An 18,255-nucleotide genomic window follows, 5' to 3' on the forward strand; every position below is an offset into this window, starting at 1 on the left:
CTTATCACGCAAGAAGTCTCTTCAAGAGTCTGATAACATCATCATCAGAAATACCGAGCCCCAGGACATGCTCTCTTCTTGCTGCTGCCATCAGGAAGAAGGTACAAGAGCCTCAGGACCCACAATGCAGGTTTAGAAATAGTTATTACCCCTCAACCATCAGGCTCTTGAACCAAAGGGGCTAACTTTAATTCATCATTGAAATGTTCCCACAATCTATGGACTTTCAAGGACACTTCATCTCATGTCCTTGATATTTATTTATTATTATTGGGTTTTTTTAATATTTGCACAGCTTGTGTCTTTTGCACACTGGTTGAAAAACCAAGTTGATGTGCGTCTTTCTTTGATTCTATAATGGTTATTATTCTATTTTGGATTTATTGGGTACAGTGCCAAGAAAATGAATTTCAGAGTCGTATATGGTGACATATATGTACTTCGATAATACATTTACTTTGAACTTAGAACTTTGATAACAGCAGCTTGAGCCTGGTAGTACATGTGTTCAGTCCTTGATATTTTCTACCTGACTGAAGAGGGGAGAAGAAGGAATGGCCAAGGTGCGTGGGGTCATTGTAGATAATTTTGTAGACAGTACACACTTGAGCTATAGTGTGCCAGTGCTGGAGGGTATATCTTTTTAGAATATAGTGGTAATAATGCAAATATTTTGTTTTGCTTGACCTCGAGATTTGCGTGATTCATCATCATCCATCCACGATCCGTCTGGTAATATGGAAGCATGCTCGGATAAAGCAGCTTTATGAGGTCAGCCAAGGAGTTATTGTGTTTTTAAACACATTTTATGATCCCAAAACTCTGCTGGACATTAAGAATATAAGGTACTACGAGTCTACACCATCATTAGCTGAGAAACTGAAGGAGCTGGACTTGGTGCGGACTGCGATGTTGCCTTCGACAGAGAGTTGTAGGTGCACAAAGGAGGTGTGCAGCCTTAACAATGAGTGATCATCCTAATTGCTTTTTGCAAATGTCGGGGGGAGGCAGCATGACTCGGTCATAGTGAGGACTAAGCTTTAAGCTGTGGTGTCACCTGTTTGCTGCTGCCCAGGGGGAGGCAACAGAGTCAGGTGCTCCGCTGGAGTACCAGAGGTGGTGCAGCGCATCACACGTCCACGCTGCAGTTGATGCAGTCCCCCAGTATTCGCTCAGCAGTACACAAGCTGTATTGTGTTCAACTGCAGACAGCTGCAATGTTCATAGACTTGGACTTTATTTTTTTTCTGGACTGCATTTTATTTCTATCTTACATGTGCTATAGGTGCCTTGTGCTGTGTGTGTGACTGTTGGTACTGTGTTTTGCACCTTGACCTTGGAGTAATGTGGTTTCATTTGTTGGTATTCCTGTACGTTTGAATCACAATTAAACTCAAACTTGAACTTTTCTTCACTCCTGACTTGAGTTGTAGTTGATGGAAAGGTTTTGAGATATCAAGAGATCATTCATGATCCACAGGATACCAGCCTTTGACTTGCTCTATTACCCAGAGAATTTATATGGCTGGTATAAGTGAGGTTCCAGTCATTGAAGATCCCAGGTTATTGGTGGTGGCATTCGATGGTATTGCTTTCTCCAAGGTAGGAGGTTGCACTGTATGTGCAGGGAAGGCCACTGCCTAACTCTTCTGTTGCATGAAACCCAGGCTTGTACCCAGTGACATATATGTACTTCGATAGTTAATTTCCTTCAGACTTTGAATATTGCTTACCACTTAACAGCCCATGTCTGTATGTTATGTAGGTTTTGCTCCATGAAGGCAGGGGGCTGTTCCCTTTTGTTAGTGTAAGCCTAGGTTCGGTCAGTGATGTTACATCTTGCGGAAGACACTCTTTGGCCTGGCAAACTTGTGAAATCTCATTTGTGTGGATGCTGAATGATGTTTTCCCCTGTTACAAATCAGTATCACGAAATAACAAACTGTACACATTTTGCAATTAAATGATTTAGCTTTATAATTCTTAATTTGACTAGAGAGTTAGTAAAGAAAACAAAAAGAAAAGTGCCCATCTTAATGAAATAGTCTAATGTGCACGTTGGAGCTCACAATTTTCCCATCCGTTCATCCTCCATCGATTTCCCCCGGGCACTGTCAACTCTCGACCCCATTCCACATCCACTCAGACCTGCAGTCTATGACCTCTCCGGTCTGACATTTTCTCTCTCCATCTTCTGCCAAACAAAAGCCCACGAGTACCTTGCACTTGGGCACACAACAAAGAAGAACCTCCCCTCATCCAAAGCTCCCCTTATCTCCAGTCATAACCCGAACACACTGTGGCTACAGAGAAGCCATTACATTAGTAGTGAAACCTTTCCCAGAGCATTACATTAGGAATGTGTAAATAGAACTGAGCATCGTTCAGTCACCAGTGAACACCTCTATGCTCATGATGGGAGGAAGATCAATGTTGAAACAGCTAAAGATGGTTGAACCTTGTAAGCTGTCCGCAGGAACTCCTGCACCGATGTCATGGCGTTTGGATAGTTGGTTTCTGACAACCACAGCCATCTTCCCCGGGCATGGTCTGGCTCCAACCACTGTACTATTTTCTCTGTGATGCTCTTATATGGGTATCTTCATGCTCTGCTGGTCAAATGCTGTCCCAGTGTCATAGGCAGTGACTCCCACCATAGCTCTGGAATTCATCTCTTTGCCCCATATTTGGATTAAGGCTGTGATGAGGTCTGCAAATGAATGGCTCCTGGTGAATCCCTACACTGGCCACGGGGGTAGGTTGTTGGAGAGTAAATATAATGCCACCTTCCTTCACAGTGCTGATTACATGTAGTAATTCACTGATCTGATGTGTGCTGCAATCTCTTGAGTTGGATATCTCTGACAATATCTGGAGCTGAGGGGGACTTGAATTGAAAATACACGTGGACTAAGATGTTAACTGTCCTGTGCTATCACCAGTGGGATCATCAGTTGATCTGTCACCTGTCCTCAGGACTTTCAGCCCGCTTATGATCAAGACTCCCTCGAGTTGGTGGGCCTATCAGAGTTGTTGGTCACTTTCATCCAGCAGATAGTCTACTCTTCAGGTGCCTGTGCAACTATTGAAGGGTTTGCAAAAGATGGATACACTGCCTGACTATCTGCCCCTCTGGACGTATTTGGTCCACACCCATGATGATCCTGTCTCTGCTGCCTCAGCTACAGCCCTGCTGGTTGACTTGATCTCTCTTCTAGTGAAGCCAAGGTCACGCAGCCACTTCTGGAAAGTGAACGCAATAAAGCCATGGCACCCTACTTCGTATGGATAGCATGAGAACTTCCACCCTCTGTCTCTGCGCTCTGATCTTAATTCTGCATACTCAGTTAACTTGCGCTCATGGGCTTCATCGATGTTGTCTTCCCAGGGGACTGTGAGTTCACCAATAACCACTTCTCTAATAATAAGTCAAGCATGATAGAATGGCATAGCAGTCAAGATGGGCTGAATGGTCTAATTATGCTTCAGAGACCAATATTGGAACAGCTTGGCTGGAGATGTCACAGATCTCTAGAACTACAGCTGCAATGTTGGCAGGCGCCTAGGCTCTTGCTCATACCAGTACTCAATGCAGAATCTGGGTATCATCTGTAGTGAATTGAGTTGTTTAGAATCTGGGGATTTCTGAAGAGAGCAGAGATGGATCACGTGCTCGACTCATCCGACTTAATACTGTAGTGAATTTGTTTGTGGATTTGAGAGTCATTAGCTGCGCCATCATTTAGCATTCATCCTTAATTAGCAAAGATATGGGTGTACTGTTGGGACATGAAACTAGGTATTAAGAGAGAGCACATGTATAGAGCATATACAGGGCAGGCCAGATAAAGGTGACGCAGGGAGCTGTAAATATAGGAATATGGAGAACAGTAAAAGTGCTGGAGGAACTCAACATGTAAGCAGGATCTGTGGAAGGAAGTGGACAGTTGATGTTCTGCATCAGTCCAGGTGAAGGGTCTTGACTCAAAGGTTGACTGTCTATTTCTCTCCACGGATGCTGCCTAATCCATTGCATTCCTCCAGGGATTTGTTAAGTTGTTGACAGGTTTTTTTTTCCAACACACACCAAGTTCTGGAGGAACTCAGCAAGTCAATGAAGGGGTAAAAAACTGTTGACGTTTTGGGCCAAGACTTTTCCTCACAACTGCTTTTGAATAGGATCATCCAAAAGACAGGTTTCTTTTACAGAGGGCATAAGTGAACCAAGTGGGTTTTTAATCACCAATACCCAGATTAGATTTTGATTTCAAATTTCTTTCAAGGTTTACCATGATGGGAATTGTTGCATTCTGCACATCAATAATTTAGTCTTTATGATTTTTGTCCAAAACGTAACTATGATGTAACTGCCTAAACTGCCTCATTTAATTCAAAAACCATCCCTATTTGTTTGAATATAGGAGTTTGTGCTGATGCCTCATAGCACCATCTACACAGGTTTGATCCTGACATCAGATGAATATTGCACATTTGCAATTGCAATTGTGAATATATTGCACAATTCCCTGTGATTGTATGGTTTTCTGTCATATGATTACACATGCTCTCTTCTTGCTGCTGCTGGTGGGAAGGAGGTACAAAAGTCTTCGATCCCTGATGCACCATCAATAACTCACTCTGAGACGTAAAAGCCAGGTATCGGCTTTTATTGACTGGAAGAAGGAACAAGCAGTGAGTGACCACCATACTACATCCTGGAGACTGAGAGGCCGGGCTCAGACCTCCATCACCTTTATACAGGGGTCTGTGGGAGGAGCCACAGGAGCAGTCAGCAGGGGGCATGTCCAGACAGGTATATGTAGTTCACCATAATCCCACACCACCAGGCTCAGGAACAGTTATTACTTTTCAACCATCAGGCTCCTGAACCAGTGCGGATAACTTCACCCAGCTCAACGCTGAGCTGGTTCCACAACTATAGACTCACTTGCAGGGACCTTGCAACGCACGTTCTCAATATTATTTATTTAATTACAGTATTGTATTCGCACAGTTTGTTTTTTTTGCACTTTGGTGGTTTGTCATTTTGTTTTTGTATAGTTTTTCAATGATTCTATTCTATTCTTTGTTCTGCTGTGAATGACTGCAAGAAAATGATCTCAGGGTAGTATATGGTGACATATTATAAATATACTTTGATAATGTTTACTTATGTTGATATGCTTTAGCTTCCTTTCACATCCCAAAGGCATTCTGGTTGGTTAACTGCCCGCTGGAGTTGCTTACTACCCCTCAGTGTAGGTAAGGAAGTCAATGGAAAGTTGATGTGTATGTGAGAGAGAATAAGCTTTGGGGCATGGGTGGGGGTAAGGGGGGAGTGGTTAGTGAGCTCACGGGATTACTTATTTTGGGATTGAGATTTGGTGGAATGGCCTCCTGGTTGGTTCCTGTTTCTTAATGTCTTTCCGGCTGGCACCTTCCCTGTACCATGGGGCATTACAATAGTGTAGCAGGTCGCACAACGCTGTTACAGCTCGAGGCCCTCCAGAGGTTGGAGTTCAATTCTGTCACTGTCTGTAAGGGGTTTGTACATTCTCCCTGTGATCATCTGTATTCCCTCTGGGTGCTCCAGTTCCTTCCCACAGTGCAAAGACATGCCAGTTAGTAGGTGAATTGTCATTGTAAATTGTCTTGTGATTATGTTGGTGTTAAATAAGTAGGTTGCTGGGCGATGTGGCTTGTTAGGCCATAAGGGCCTATCCAAGCTGTATGTCTAAATAAATAAAAAATAAAATAAAATTTAAACTGAGCCCCACTAAATGGATGAGACGTAAACTTGGCTGGGTTACAGAATTGAGGTGTAAACCTGGCCAGGTTACAGAATGGAGGTGTTATCTTGGCTAGGTTACAGAATCTTTTCCAGAGTTCCGAGGCAAGTGGGAAACCACAAGGATACTGTGGCGAGGGAATGATGCACGTTTCATCTGGCCTGCCACACACCAGCGAAACCACAAAGCAGGCAAACTTGGGAGAGCAGAAAAATATTGGGATTAGTCTGCTAGCTTTGATCTGCTGCTGATCATAAAAGGGTTCATTTCAAGGCAGGAGTGAAACCAATATGTTGCTACAAAGAAGGACTTATTAGAAACAGACTTACTTAATGGAAGGCTTGCATTTTTTCTTTGATCTATCCTGTTTTGACTTAAGTTGTGGTAAGTTAAAATACAGAACTTTCTAGCATAAATGTGTCTAACATGTCAATTTAATCCCTGTAACAGTATGAAGCTAAGAAGAGGATTTCGGCCGAGGATGCCCTCCTGCACGTTTATTTCAAGAGCTTAGGAGAGAGGGTGCATCTTGTCCCGGATAGTGAGTTCCTTCTTATTTGTGAGATGTTTTCTTGCTCTGTTTTGTTGAAAAACATAACTGTTAGTATCACTGGGATCTGAAGAGAAAGAAAGATCTCCTTGGTTCATACACTCACCCTGAGTCAGAAACAGGTTGAATGAATAAATGCTGGAACTGTTTCAATGATACCAGGGAGTATACTGTTTTTCTGAACAGTAGTTATCCCTTAAACTCATCACTGAAAATAGAAAACACGAAGAAATCTGCAGATGCTGGAAATTCAAGCAACACACACAAAATGCTGGTGGAACGCAGCAGGCTAGGCAGCATCTATAGGAAGAAGCACTGTCGACGTTTCGGGCCGAGACCCTTTGTCAAAATAGTTGGTATGATAATTTATTTCAGCATCGTGAGGTTTACTGTATACCACATCTCATTGAAAATATGGAGAAAATAGGATCAGTAGACAGCCACTCACTATTCTGCTATTCGGTAGGTGATGGCAGATCTTCTATCTCAATATCATTTCCCAATATGGAAATGATGGAAAGTAAAGAGAATCCATATCCTGGCCTCACAAAAATACAAGAAGTTAAATTGCCCTATCTATCTCACCCTCAAATGGGCTAGTTACCTACAAGTGTAAAGCATTCATTACAGAGATACGGCCTTGTTATAAAAGCCAATTCCTAATACCCCCAGTTGCTCAGACTTTCAAATATTAATCTATTTCCACATTAAATATGTCTAATGAGTAGATACCTATTAGATCTAGAAATATAAACATTTCCTTATAAAATACATTCAGCAACTTGGCCTCTACAACCATAGACTCCATAGGTTTACTATCTTTGAGTGGAGAAATTGTTATACGTTTCAGTCCTAAATCTCTTGCTTTGTTACTGAAATTTAAACCTTTCATTCTAGATCCCTCCAGCCATTGAAAACATCCACCCTACATAACTCATCTCCTTCTACCTTAGGCCACAAACGTATCAATCACCCCGTTGAGTTATTAACTTCAAATTTTGTGCATAATCACTCAAAGAGTTGAACTGCATGTGCATGTAACGAGAGCTGTATAACTCATCTCCTTCTACCATAGGGCACAAACTTATCAAGCACCCATCTGTGAACTCTTTCTGGAGGTCCAAGATCCGTATGCTCCATAACTGCTGGATTAAGTGTGTAAGTGTAGGAGGGGACTATGTTGAAAAATAAATGTGCTAAGTTTTCTAAAATTGACTCCTTCCACTTTAGGCCACTCACTTATCGATCACCCCTTGTATTTAGGGTGGAAACAGATAAATTATTTTTTCAGATTCAAGAGCTGAGAATAACGGGAAATTGGCTTTTGTAACTTGGCCTATTTCTGTGTAGTGAATGCTTTGTAATTGTACGTAACTAACCCATTTATGAAGATACAAAGGTGAAACGGATAGAACAACGTAACCCTTTATATTTTTATAATGCCAGGAACAGGATTTCCTTTACCTTTCAGCCAGTTCATCGTATGACATGGGCAAGTCTTTACATGACCGCGATTGTTCTTGGCAATTTTCTCTGCATAAGTGGTTTGCCATTGTCACCTTCTGGGCAGTGTCTTCACAAGGGTGGCCCCAGCCATTATCAATACTCTTCAGAGGTTGTCTGCCTGGCGTCAGTGGTCGCATAGTGACGTGCATCAGCTGCTCGTACGACCATCCACCACCAGCTTCTGTGGCTTCACGAGAGGGGGAGTTGCTAAGCAGGTGCAGCACCCTCCCGACGATGACCTGCACACTAGCAGAGGGAAGGAGCAGCTTTCAACCGGCAGATTTTATAAAATGGTTGGGATTTCCAAATTACTATGCTTACAGTATGTGCAATTAACTATTTTGATTTTTTTTTCTTTCCAGATATCAGTATTTTTACTTTGAAAGAAATCCAATTGCAAAAGGACCCAGGTTACCGAGGGTCTTCATATCCCCAGTCTGGTGAGTTCTGTGCGAGGACCCATACTGATGAGGCATGCTTTCTATCAGTTTAGAGAAGGTAGAGAGTGCTTGTCTGAGTAAGGGTGTTTGTCACTGGAGGTAGATGGTATAGGCTCAGAGACTGTCTCCAGTTCGTGTGGGAATTGGGAGTACTGGTTAGTGCAAAATAACTAGGCTTTAGTGTTCCAGTTCACATGGGATAATTAGGATGTACGGTAAAATCAATGTGAAATAGTTGGGATTACTGTACTGTTACTGTGGGTCATCTGGGATGTCAGTGCACAGGTAACTGAGATTACAATACTGATTATAATGGAATAATTAAGCTTGGAGTGCTGGTTAGTGTGGAGCAACAGGGACTACATTGCTAATCTGGATGATTTTTAAAAAATCAAATTAAATGCTAAACAACAGATTCAAGTGTATGGAAGAGGCTGCACAGCTGAACAAAAATTCACCAGATGTTTGCACTCCTTGTTAGGATTTTTGGAGGCTATAAAGTAGGTAGACCCTAGAACATCACCAGGATTCAAGCGACATAGGTGACAACAAGGATTCACTTCCAGATGACCTCAATGGTTTCTATGCTCGCTTTGAACATCAAAATATGGAGGAACTATCAGGAACTCCCACAGCTCATGATGATGCTGCACTTTCAGTCTCTTGAGTCCAATGTGTGAGCATCCTTCAGGAGGGTGAAAGCATCCAGCCCAGGTGGGGCACTTGACTAAGTATTAAAAACCTGTGCTGATCGACTGGCGGGAATGTGCACTGAGATCTTCAACTTTTTGTTTTAGTAGTCTGAGGTACTCAGCTGCCTCAAGCTGGCTTCAGTTATACTGCCGCCCAAGATATGGTAAGCTGCCTCAGTGACTATCATCCAGTAGCACTTACTTCCACAGTGATGTAGTGTTTGAGAGGTTGTTGATGAAACATGTTAATTTCTGCATGAAAAGTGACTTAGATCTGCTCAAATTGCCATCTCATTGGCACTTCATTCAACCCTGGAATATCACAAAATCACAAGACAAAGGAGCAGGAGCAGGCCATTCGGCCCATCAAGTCCACTTCGCCACTCCACCATGAGCTAAACTATTCTCTCGTCTAGTTCCAATTTCCAGCTTTTTTCCCATATCCCTTGATAGCCTGACTAATTAGGTACCTGTCAAACTCCTCCTTAAAAACCCTCAATATTTGTCTGGACAGCAAAGATGCATACATCAGGATGCTCTTTAATGACTACAGCTTGGTATTCAATACCACACCAGCCCCTCAAACCTAATCAATGAGGTTAGCTCAGCACAACTCCTATGCCAATTTTTAAGTTTGTCAACGACACCACTGTCATTAGCCAAATCAACAGTGGTGACCAGCCAGCATAAAGGAGGGAGATTGAGAATCTTGCTGAGTGGTGCCAGAACAAAAACCTCTCACTCAGTGTCAGCAAGACCAAGGAGCTGATGATTGAATTCAGGAGGAGGAAACCAGAAGTCCATGAGCCAGTCCTCATCAGAGAATCAGAGGTGGAGAGGGTCAGCAACTTTAATTCCTCAGTGTTATTGTTTCAGGGGACCTGCTCTGAGCCCAGCATGCAATGCAATTACAAAGAAAGCATGGCAGTGATTTTGTGAAGATGTCATTACATGACACCTAAAACTCTGACAAATTTCTGTAGATGTGTAGTGGAGAGCACATTGATGGTTGCATCACAGCCTGGTGTGGAAACACGAATCCCTTGAACAGAAAATCCTACAAAATGCAATGGATATGGCCCAGTTGATCACAGGTAAAGCCCTCCCCACCACTAAGCACATCCACAGGGAGTGTTGTCACAAGAAAGCAGCATCCATCATCAGGGACCCCCACCACCCAGGACATGCTCTCACCTCACTGCTGCCATTAGGAAGAAGGTACAGGAGCCTCAAGATTCACACCACCAGGTTCAGGAACAGTTATTACCCCTCAACCATCAGGCTCTTCAACCAAAGAGCATAACTACAGTCAACTTCATTTGGCCCATCATTGAAGTGTTCCTACAACCAAAGGATTCACTTTTAGGATTCTTCATCTCATGTTATCGATACATTGTTTGTTTATTTATTTATTTATTTATTTATTTATTATTTGCGCAGTTTATGGATATTATTCTATTATGTATTTATTGAATATACCTGCAAAACAAACTCAGTGTTGTATATGTACTTCAATAATAAACATACTTTGAACTTTGAATTTTATAAGGGATTATGGGGCTTGTTAGAGTGGTTAGTGAGATTTAGGTGTTGATAAGTATGCCATAACTAGAATTAAAGCACTGGTTACTGTAAAGCAGAGTTCATTCTGATTTTTGTGGAGCATTGGATATAACCAAGATTGCTGATAAGGTCTCAGTGCAACTTCCCCCACTCACCCAGGTTCTGTAGGTAAATTATCAATGAATAATAATGGGAATAATTAAAGACACTGACCATAGTATTTGTCTACCAGACAGGGGGAAGAATCGAAGACAGAGTGTACTATTCTAGATGTGCCAACCGTCACGTTATGAAGGAACAACAGCTCTTCATGGATCAAGGTGAGGCCACAGTCAAACAAGACAATGGCTTCGTGAGATCAACATCAGTAAAATGTGATGAAATGGCATTAGGAAATGTCATCAGCAAGAGGAGGAGCCCATTCATCACATCATGTTCATGCTGCCGTTGGTCACTGGTCCATGCATATCATGCTTCCATCAGGTCACCTCAGTTCCTTAACTCAATATCTAGTGAAGCCTGGCCTAAGTGCCACAAACTGTTCCATTGACTCAAATTGCCAAAATGCCAATCTGAACATCTCTTGATTGTGAGGCTTGGATGCCGTATCCCATCATCTCAGAGCAGCTTTTGTGTTGGAGCTGTCTTCCCAAGACATCAGGAGAGGTCAGCATTCATCAGCCCTCTCTTCTAGGCCCATGGAAGTCTTTCACCTTCCATCTTCCACAATGGTGTTTTCAAATGGTGTTGTGGATAGTGTGGAAGGTTGTTGTAGGTAGTTTGTGATGAGATACTGACAGAATGCAGAGCTGGGCTGAGGAATAGCCAAAAAATATGAAGTGATTCACCTTAGAAGATCAAACTTGAAGGCAGAGTACAGGGTTAGTGGCAGGATTCTTAGCAGTGTGGAGAAGCAGAGGAATCTTGGGGTCTATATCTACTGACCCCTCAAAGTTTTCCATGCAAAATGATGGATGTTAAAGAAGGCATATGGTAAGTGGGCTTTCATTGGTAGGGTGATTGAGTTCAAGAGCTGAGATGTAATGTTGTTTTTCTAAAAAAAATGTGCGGTATTGTGTTCAGTTCTGGTCGTTTCATTGCAGGAAGAATGGGAAAGCTTTAGATATTTATCAGGATGCTGCCTGGATGAGAGAGCTTCTCTTCTGAAGATAGCTTGAGAGAGCTAGGGCTAATCTCTTTGGAGAGAAGACAGATAAGAGGAAGCTTGATAGAGATCTATAAGATGATGAGAGCCACACATTGAGTGGACAGCCAGTGACTTTTCCCAGGGTAGAATTAGCTAATATGGGAGGACAGGATTTTCAGGAGGAATGTAAAGGGGGTGTCAGAACTAGATTTTTTACACAGAGTGGCGGGTGCATTGAGCGCATTTTTAGGATTGGTGGTAGAGGCAGATACATTAGGGATATTTAAGAGAGTCTTAGGCACATGTATGGAAGAAAAATGCATGGCTATGTGGGAAGGAAGAGATGGATCTTAACCTGTCACCACAACATCGTGAGCCGGTTGCACCATGCTGTACCATTCTACATACTATGCATGATTGCATCTTCTGTCTTTGGGTGTGGGGTGGAAGGGGGAAGACACGATGACATGGATCTCAGTCTGCCTATAGGCAAAGGCTTATAATGAACCCATGGCCCACAGACACATGGCAGGCCAAAGGAAACAAGTGCACCTCAAGCTATGAAGGTCTGTCTATCGTCGTAGACGTGAAGCAAGTCCGGTGAGCATGGACTCATCGTGAGTCAAGGTTTCGTAGGGTTCTAGCTGAACTGGGCTGCAGCACCTGGGAGAAACAATCTTATATTGGACCCAAATGGACAGGGGCTGAAAGTGTGTCCAATAGTTGTGGGGCCTTCGCAATTCTGTGCTCAGGGAACAGAGCTGACTGTGAACACAGGCGATTCAGGCCAAAAGAAGGCCCAGGGGTTTCGAGTTAACAGTGAGCTTAGGGATTGTCCAGGCTGGTAGTGGGCTGAAAGGAAATAGTTGTTTGCTAGAAATGTTATTTGACTCTTTTTTTTTTCAAATGGTGCCAAAAATGTGTAACACTAAATGGTGGTTGTAAGACAAAATGGTGTTAAGCTTGAAATGTAGAAGAGTAGGTAGTATTGGTGCATAGCCTTTGGGAGTAGATAATGATGAAAAACATGCTTAGCTGGGTAAAGGAAATTGGTGTGCAGGTACTGATACCGTTTGGCATCTTGCCATGGTTAAGTACCAGGGCATGGGGTTTTAATAATATAAAAGGTAGGTGCTTTCTGTGCAGGGTTACTCCTGTTTTGGACTTAGGGCCAGGTAATTCTGACCGATGGTGCGTCCAGGATCTTCAAGGTTTCCAGGCTTTATGTAGGCCCGTCAGGTGTAACCAGATCCTTGGTACTGGGGACAAGCCTGGGAGAGACAGACTCTGACACGCATTCCATGTCTTTGCCAAAGGAGTTGGAAAGTTTTGTAGTGATATAGTGGTGATGCCTCTCTGGAGGTTTGTGGAGCCCATTGTAGATGATCATGCATGATCCAATATACTGCATGCAGAGGGGCAGGGATCACTGCTATAGCTTAGACTTGGAGGTATCCAGTCATAATCCCCCAGATGATGACAACACCTCACTGGGCACTCAGCCGAGCACACACACCAAACAACATGCCTGCACTTCCTCTCATACTGAGCAGAGTTACCATTAGGTCCCAAACATGCTTGGTGTTTGGATATCCTTTGCCTGAGATGGCTGTAAACTGTGCTGATGTACTGGAAGTGGTTTTGACTATTGAAATCTACTTTCATTGGGAGGTAGCTCTTGAGATATGAAAGGTGATTTATACTTGCTAGGGTCTTGCTATGGATCTTGATCATTGCCAGTTGTTTTGTTATTGTCACGTGTGCCAAGATACAGTATGTCAATACCATACTTAAGTACACTGAATTAGTAAAAAGAAAAACCGAACTCAGTGTATAGTGTGGTAGCTATGGAAAACTGCAGTTCAGGTAAAGGAATAGAGAGCAAGAGCCACTGTAAGGTGGATTGGAAGATGAAGAGTTCATCTTTAACCTAAGAGAGATTCAGTCAAGAGTCTGTTAACAGCAGCATAGAAGCTATGCTTGAGTCCACTGGTACATGCCTTCGAGTGTTTGTATCTTCTGCTGAGCGAGAGAGGGGGCAATGATCATTATGGTTGAGGTCCTTGCTTATGCCGGCAGGTTCCACGAGACAGCGGGACGTGTAGGCTGAGTCAGTGGAGGAGAGGCTGGTTTGCACATTGGACTGGGCTCCGCTCAGAACTCTCCGCACTTCCCTTCCGTCTTGGGTAGAGCAGATGCCGTGAGTGAGGTGTCTGAGGGGAGGGCTGTGCAGCTGCACAACGACTTCGTTGTGAATGTGGCTGACTCTGAGCTGCCTCAGAGAGAGGGACAATAACTGTTGGCCCAGCCTGTCCATTCGCATCCTGAGAATGTATTTTAAAAAAAGAAACTTAAAGACCATTGACAAAATTTGAAAATGCACTTCGCATTTCTTCCCCAGTCTCCATCATTATATTATAAGCTATGGAGTTCCTAGCGCTGACTCCTCTGTCATATGCCACCCTCGAGTCTAAGAAACTGCCTTGTTCCACAGCTCTTTGTTCAGTATACTTTAGTCAATTTTGCACCAATGCTGATTCTGTTCCTTTATCTGATGGACTTCAATTTTGCCAACATGTCTAATACTTAGTATTTTGAAGTTAATCTGCCCCGTAATTTTCCATGTTCTGACATTATTGTTGGATAAAACTCGGGAGACAATAAGTATTTCAAAGCGCAGTCATTAATGCAATGTTACATAGATACCTTTGTTTCAATAGCCATTACAATGTTTTGTGGCTTTGCAAAATCTGACAATTTACCATTGACAGTAGAGCAATCCAGACATCATTATTGTACTTGTGAATAAGTCTGGTCATTCATCTTCCTTGAGACAGCCCAGACTTCTTTGGCTCTTCCTTTCTGTGGGAGATTCCACCACTTTGAAGAGGGACAGGGCAGTTTTCTGCAAACCAAGACTAATTACTCAACCAACATGACTAAACTTAGTTTAATTAAAATCCTCTTCAAATTATAATTTAAATCATGATTACTTTGCTGCTATTAGGATCTTGCTAAGCATAAAATTAAATTCTGTGTTTCCAACATGATTCCATTATATACAGAGGACCCTGGGACATACAGAGGTCACAAAATCATACCAACTTGAAATTCTCCTGGTGTCAAACAGGTATTGTGAAGTTAATATAATAAATATGTTATTTTTAGCTAATGTGATACAAGTAACACATAGAAACTCTGAGCTTCGACTGATTTCTGTCTAATAGAAAAAAACATTCTTCCAAAAACTAGTCCTTGCCAATAATTCTTTCTGATATTATTTTCCATGAATGGGTAATTGTCATTACCCAAGTACTGGGAATTTCACCATCGGTTATTATTTTCATTATCTACGCGCTTCAACAGCAGCATCTGTGGGGTGACGTGGTAGTATAGAGATTAGAGTGATGCTATTACTGCTTGCTGGGTTAGAGGTCAGAGTTCATTTCCAAAGCCACCTGTTAGGAGTGTGTGCGCTGTCCCGTGACCTCATGGGTTTCCTCTGGGGGCTCCAGTTTCCTCCCACAGTCCAAAGATGTACTTGTTAGGTTTTTGGTTACTATAAATTGTCCTTTGATTGGCTTAGTGTTAAATCAGTGAGTTGCCGGGTGGCACAGCTCATTGGGCATGAAGATCCTGCTCTGCACTGTATCTCTAAATAAAAACAACATTCCAGCTTCTTCTACAGAGAGCCACGCAGTTGAGGAGTGTCACCACAGTACAACATCTGTAGCACATGCAAGATGATGGAGGAACTCAGCAGGTCAGTCAGCATCTATGGAAAAGAGAAAAGATTTGGTGTTTTGGGCCAGGACCCTTCATCTGGTATTTATCATAATGTGTACTTTTTATTGTCCTCTCCTATCCACAGGAAAAAATGCTTCTGTTACTTGATGTTCACCCAAAATTAATCTGCATTGTAATGATTTAGGAAGCAAAAATAGATGGCTAAGCCCCTACTCAGATTTTCCATATTGCTGGTGTCCTTGTGTTAAAAGTGTGATCTTAAAAACTGTTAAAGAATGATAGGCCATTTGTTTGTCATTATAAGTACAGAAAGATGGTGAAAGCACAGGACCCAGACTATGTATGTGATGAGCTCAAGAAGGTCTTGACGCAAAGCCTTTGGTACTAATTACTTCATGTTCACAAGGCTGTTAGTGATATGTTAATGAAAATAAGGCTGGAACAACCCAAAGGTTGAGGCATTGCAGAAAGTTACTGTGCAGGTTCAATAAATAATTTTAAAAAAGCATTTGAATGTTGACTTTGGTTACAAGTGAATTTGGGTAACTGGGACTGGAATTTCTACATTGTTTGGAAGGAACATTAAGATGGTGCGGTGGGAGGCCTCTCTTCCTGACACAGGTAGGTGAGATTGGCTTTGAGGCTAATTAGCTTGGGTTGGTCTGGAGATTGGGCAGGTGAGATTGGTCCAGAGATTAGGCAGGTGAGATTGGTCCAAAGACTGGGCAGGTGAGATTTGTCCAAAGTCTGAGTAGTTGTGTTGCTTTCTAAATTGTTAAATGTAGCTAGTCCAGAGTTTAGGTACATTCCGTTGGTTTTTGTGACAGAAGGAAATGATGATCCCAGTGGCTAAAATGCTGAAGGAATTTAGCAGGTCCAGTATTGTCTATGGAAAGCAATAATCAGTCCTGATGAATAGTCTGGACCCAAAATGTCAATTGTTTATTCCTGTCCATAGATGCTGCCTAACCTGTTGAGTTCCTTCATCATTATATGTGTGTTACTGTGGATTTTCGGTGTCTGCAGAATGTTCCATTGGCTAATATCTTTCACTCTGATAGGTCCACACTCACTTATGCACAATGAAACCTCAAGCATCCATTGTTAACACTTGAACACCAATAGAGAAATCCAAGACATTCTAATCAAAATAAGGAATTATTGGTCTTAGTATATGTACAATAACAATTTGAAAACTTCTATGGCTCACAAAATTAGCAATGGGGAGTGGTATGTGTATTTAACAGAGGTTCGTCTGAAGCTCAGGGTTTCTTTGACTTCTGTTTTGTGAATTCTATGTGAATGTTGAATAGTACAGCCTGTACCATCACTCCACCATACATTATAGAGAAAGGAAAAAAAGTAATATTGTCTCACTCCTGGAATTTATTCAATGTTTATTAAAATACGCTTTGAAAAAAATTCTTGATTGGTGCCTCCTTGTAACTTACTAGTTGTATTCAACCAGGATCTGTTGTTTGAGTTGCTGTGAGTTACAGTGTTCTGTTTCAGACTCCTTGTTATGGAAATCAAAGTTAAAAATTTCAAAGTAAATTTATTATCAAAGTTCATATATGTTATTATATACAACTCTAAGATTCATTTTCTCATGGGCATACTCAATAAATCTATAATAGAATAATAACCACAATGGAATCAATAAACCATGATAGAATCAATAGAAAGAACACATTTGGGCATTCAACCAGTGTGCAAAAGTCAACAAACTGTACAAGTACAAAAAAAAGAAATAATAATAATAAACAAGCAATTGCGAACAAGAGATGAAGAGTCATTGAAAGTGAATCCATAGGTTGTGGAAACATTTCAATGATAGGACATGTGAAGTTGTCCCTTTTTGGTTCAAGAGCCTGATGGTTGAGTGGTAATAACTGTTCCTGAACCTGGTGATGTGAATCCTGAGGCTCCTGTACCTTCTCCCTGGTGGCAGCAGTGAGAAAAGAGCATGACCTGGGTGGTGGGGGTCCCTGTTGATGGATGCTGCTTTCCTGTGACATGTAGATGCGCGCAATGGCGGAGAGGGCTTTACCCATGTTGGACTGGGCTGTATCCCTTACTTTTGTAGGATTTTCCATTCAATGGCGTTGGTATTTCCATACCAAGCTGTGATGCAGCCAGTCAATACACCCTCCACAACACATCTTTAGAAGTTTATCAGAGTTTTAGATGTTATGTCAAATTTTTGCAAACTCCTGAGGAATTAGAGACACTTCTGAGCTTTCTTTCTAATTGCAGTTATGTGCTGGCCTCAGGACATGCCCTTCGAAATGTTAGCACTGAGAAATTAAAAGTTGTTTACCCTCTCCACCTCTGATCCTCCAATGAGGATTGGCTCATGCATCGTTAGCTTCCTCCTCCTGAAGTCAGTAAGACTTCAGAATTTAACATCAGGGCCTCGGAGATGTTCTCCTTCTTCAAAGAACAGGGTTAACCTTCCTCCGTCATTGATGCTGCCATCACCCACATCAACTCCATTTCCCAAGCATCTGTGCAAGCCCATCTTCCCACCGCCCTCACAGTGATAGAGTTCCACTTGTCCTTATCTATGACCCCATGAGTCTCTGCATCCAACACATCATTATCCACAATTTCCACCATATCCATCAAACATGTCCTTACCTCCCCCTCTCTCTGCTTTCCACAGGGGTCACTTACTCCACGATTTCCTTGTCCTTTCGTCTCTCCTGGCACTTGTCTCTGCAAGCAGTCAAAATGCTAGACCTGCCCATTCACCTCCTCACTCACTTCCTGTGAGAAGCACTGGCAAACTCAAGTGCCGGAATCACAGAAACTTTGGCAA

The 18,255-nt window shown here is 42.3% G+C and overlaps 1 protein-coding gene across 3 annotated transcripts in view; it reads left to right on the forward strand.

Moving 5' to 3' along the window:
• The window catches only part of LOC132381080 (cyclin-dependent kinase 18-like), a 125,740-nt gene extending 108,875 nt beyond the window's left edge, over positions 1-16,865 (forward strand). For all 3 annotated transcript variants that reach the window (XM_059950266.1, XM_059950267.1, XM_059950268.1), the window contains 3 exons: positions 6,240-6,330; positions 8,208-8,285; positions 10,773-16,865. In XM_059950266.1, coding sequence (XP_059806249.1) covers positions 6,240-6,330; positions 8,208-8,285; positions 10,773-10,810 — 207 coding nt within the window. In that variant the 3' untranslated portion in view covers positions 10,811-16,865. The remainder of the gene's footprint in view (positions 1-6,239; positions 6,331-8,207; positions 8,286-10,772) is intronic.
• The last annotated feature ends 1,390 nt before the right edge of the window (positions 16,866-18,255 follow it).

The sequence above is a fragment of the Hypanus sabinus genome, chromosome 25, assembly GCF_030144855.1.
Source record: "Hypanus sabinus isolate sHypSab1 chromosome 25, sHypSab1.hap1, whole genome shotgun sequence".
NCBI classification, from domain to species: Eukaryota; Metazoa; Chordata; class Chondrichthyes; order Myliobatiformes; family Dasyatidae; genus Hypanus; species Hypanus sabinus.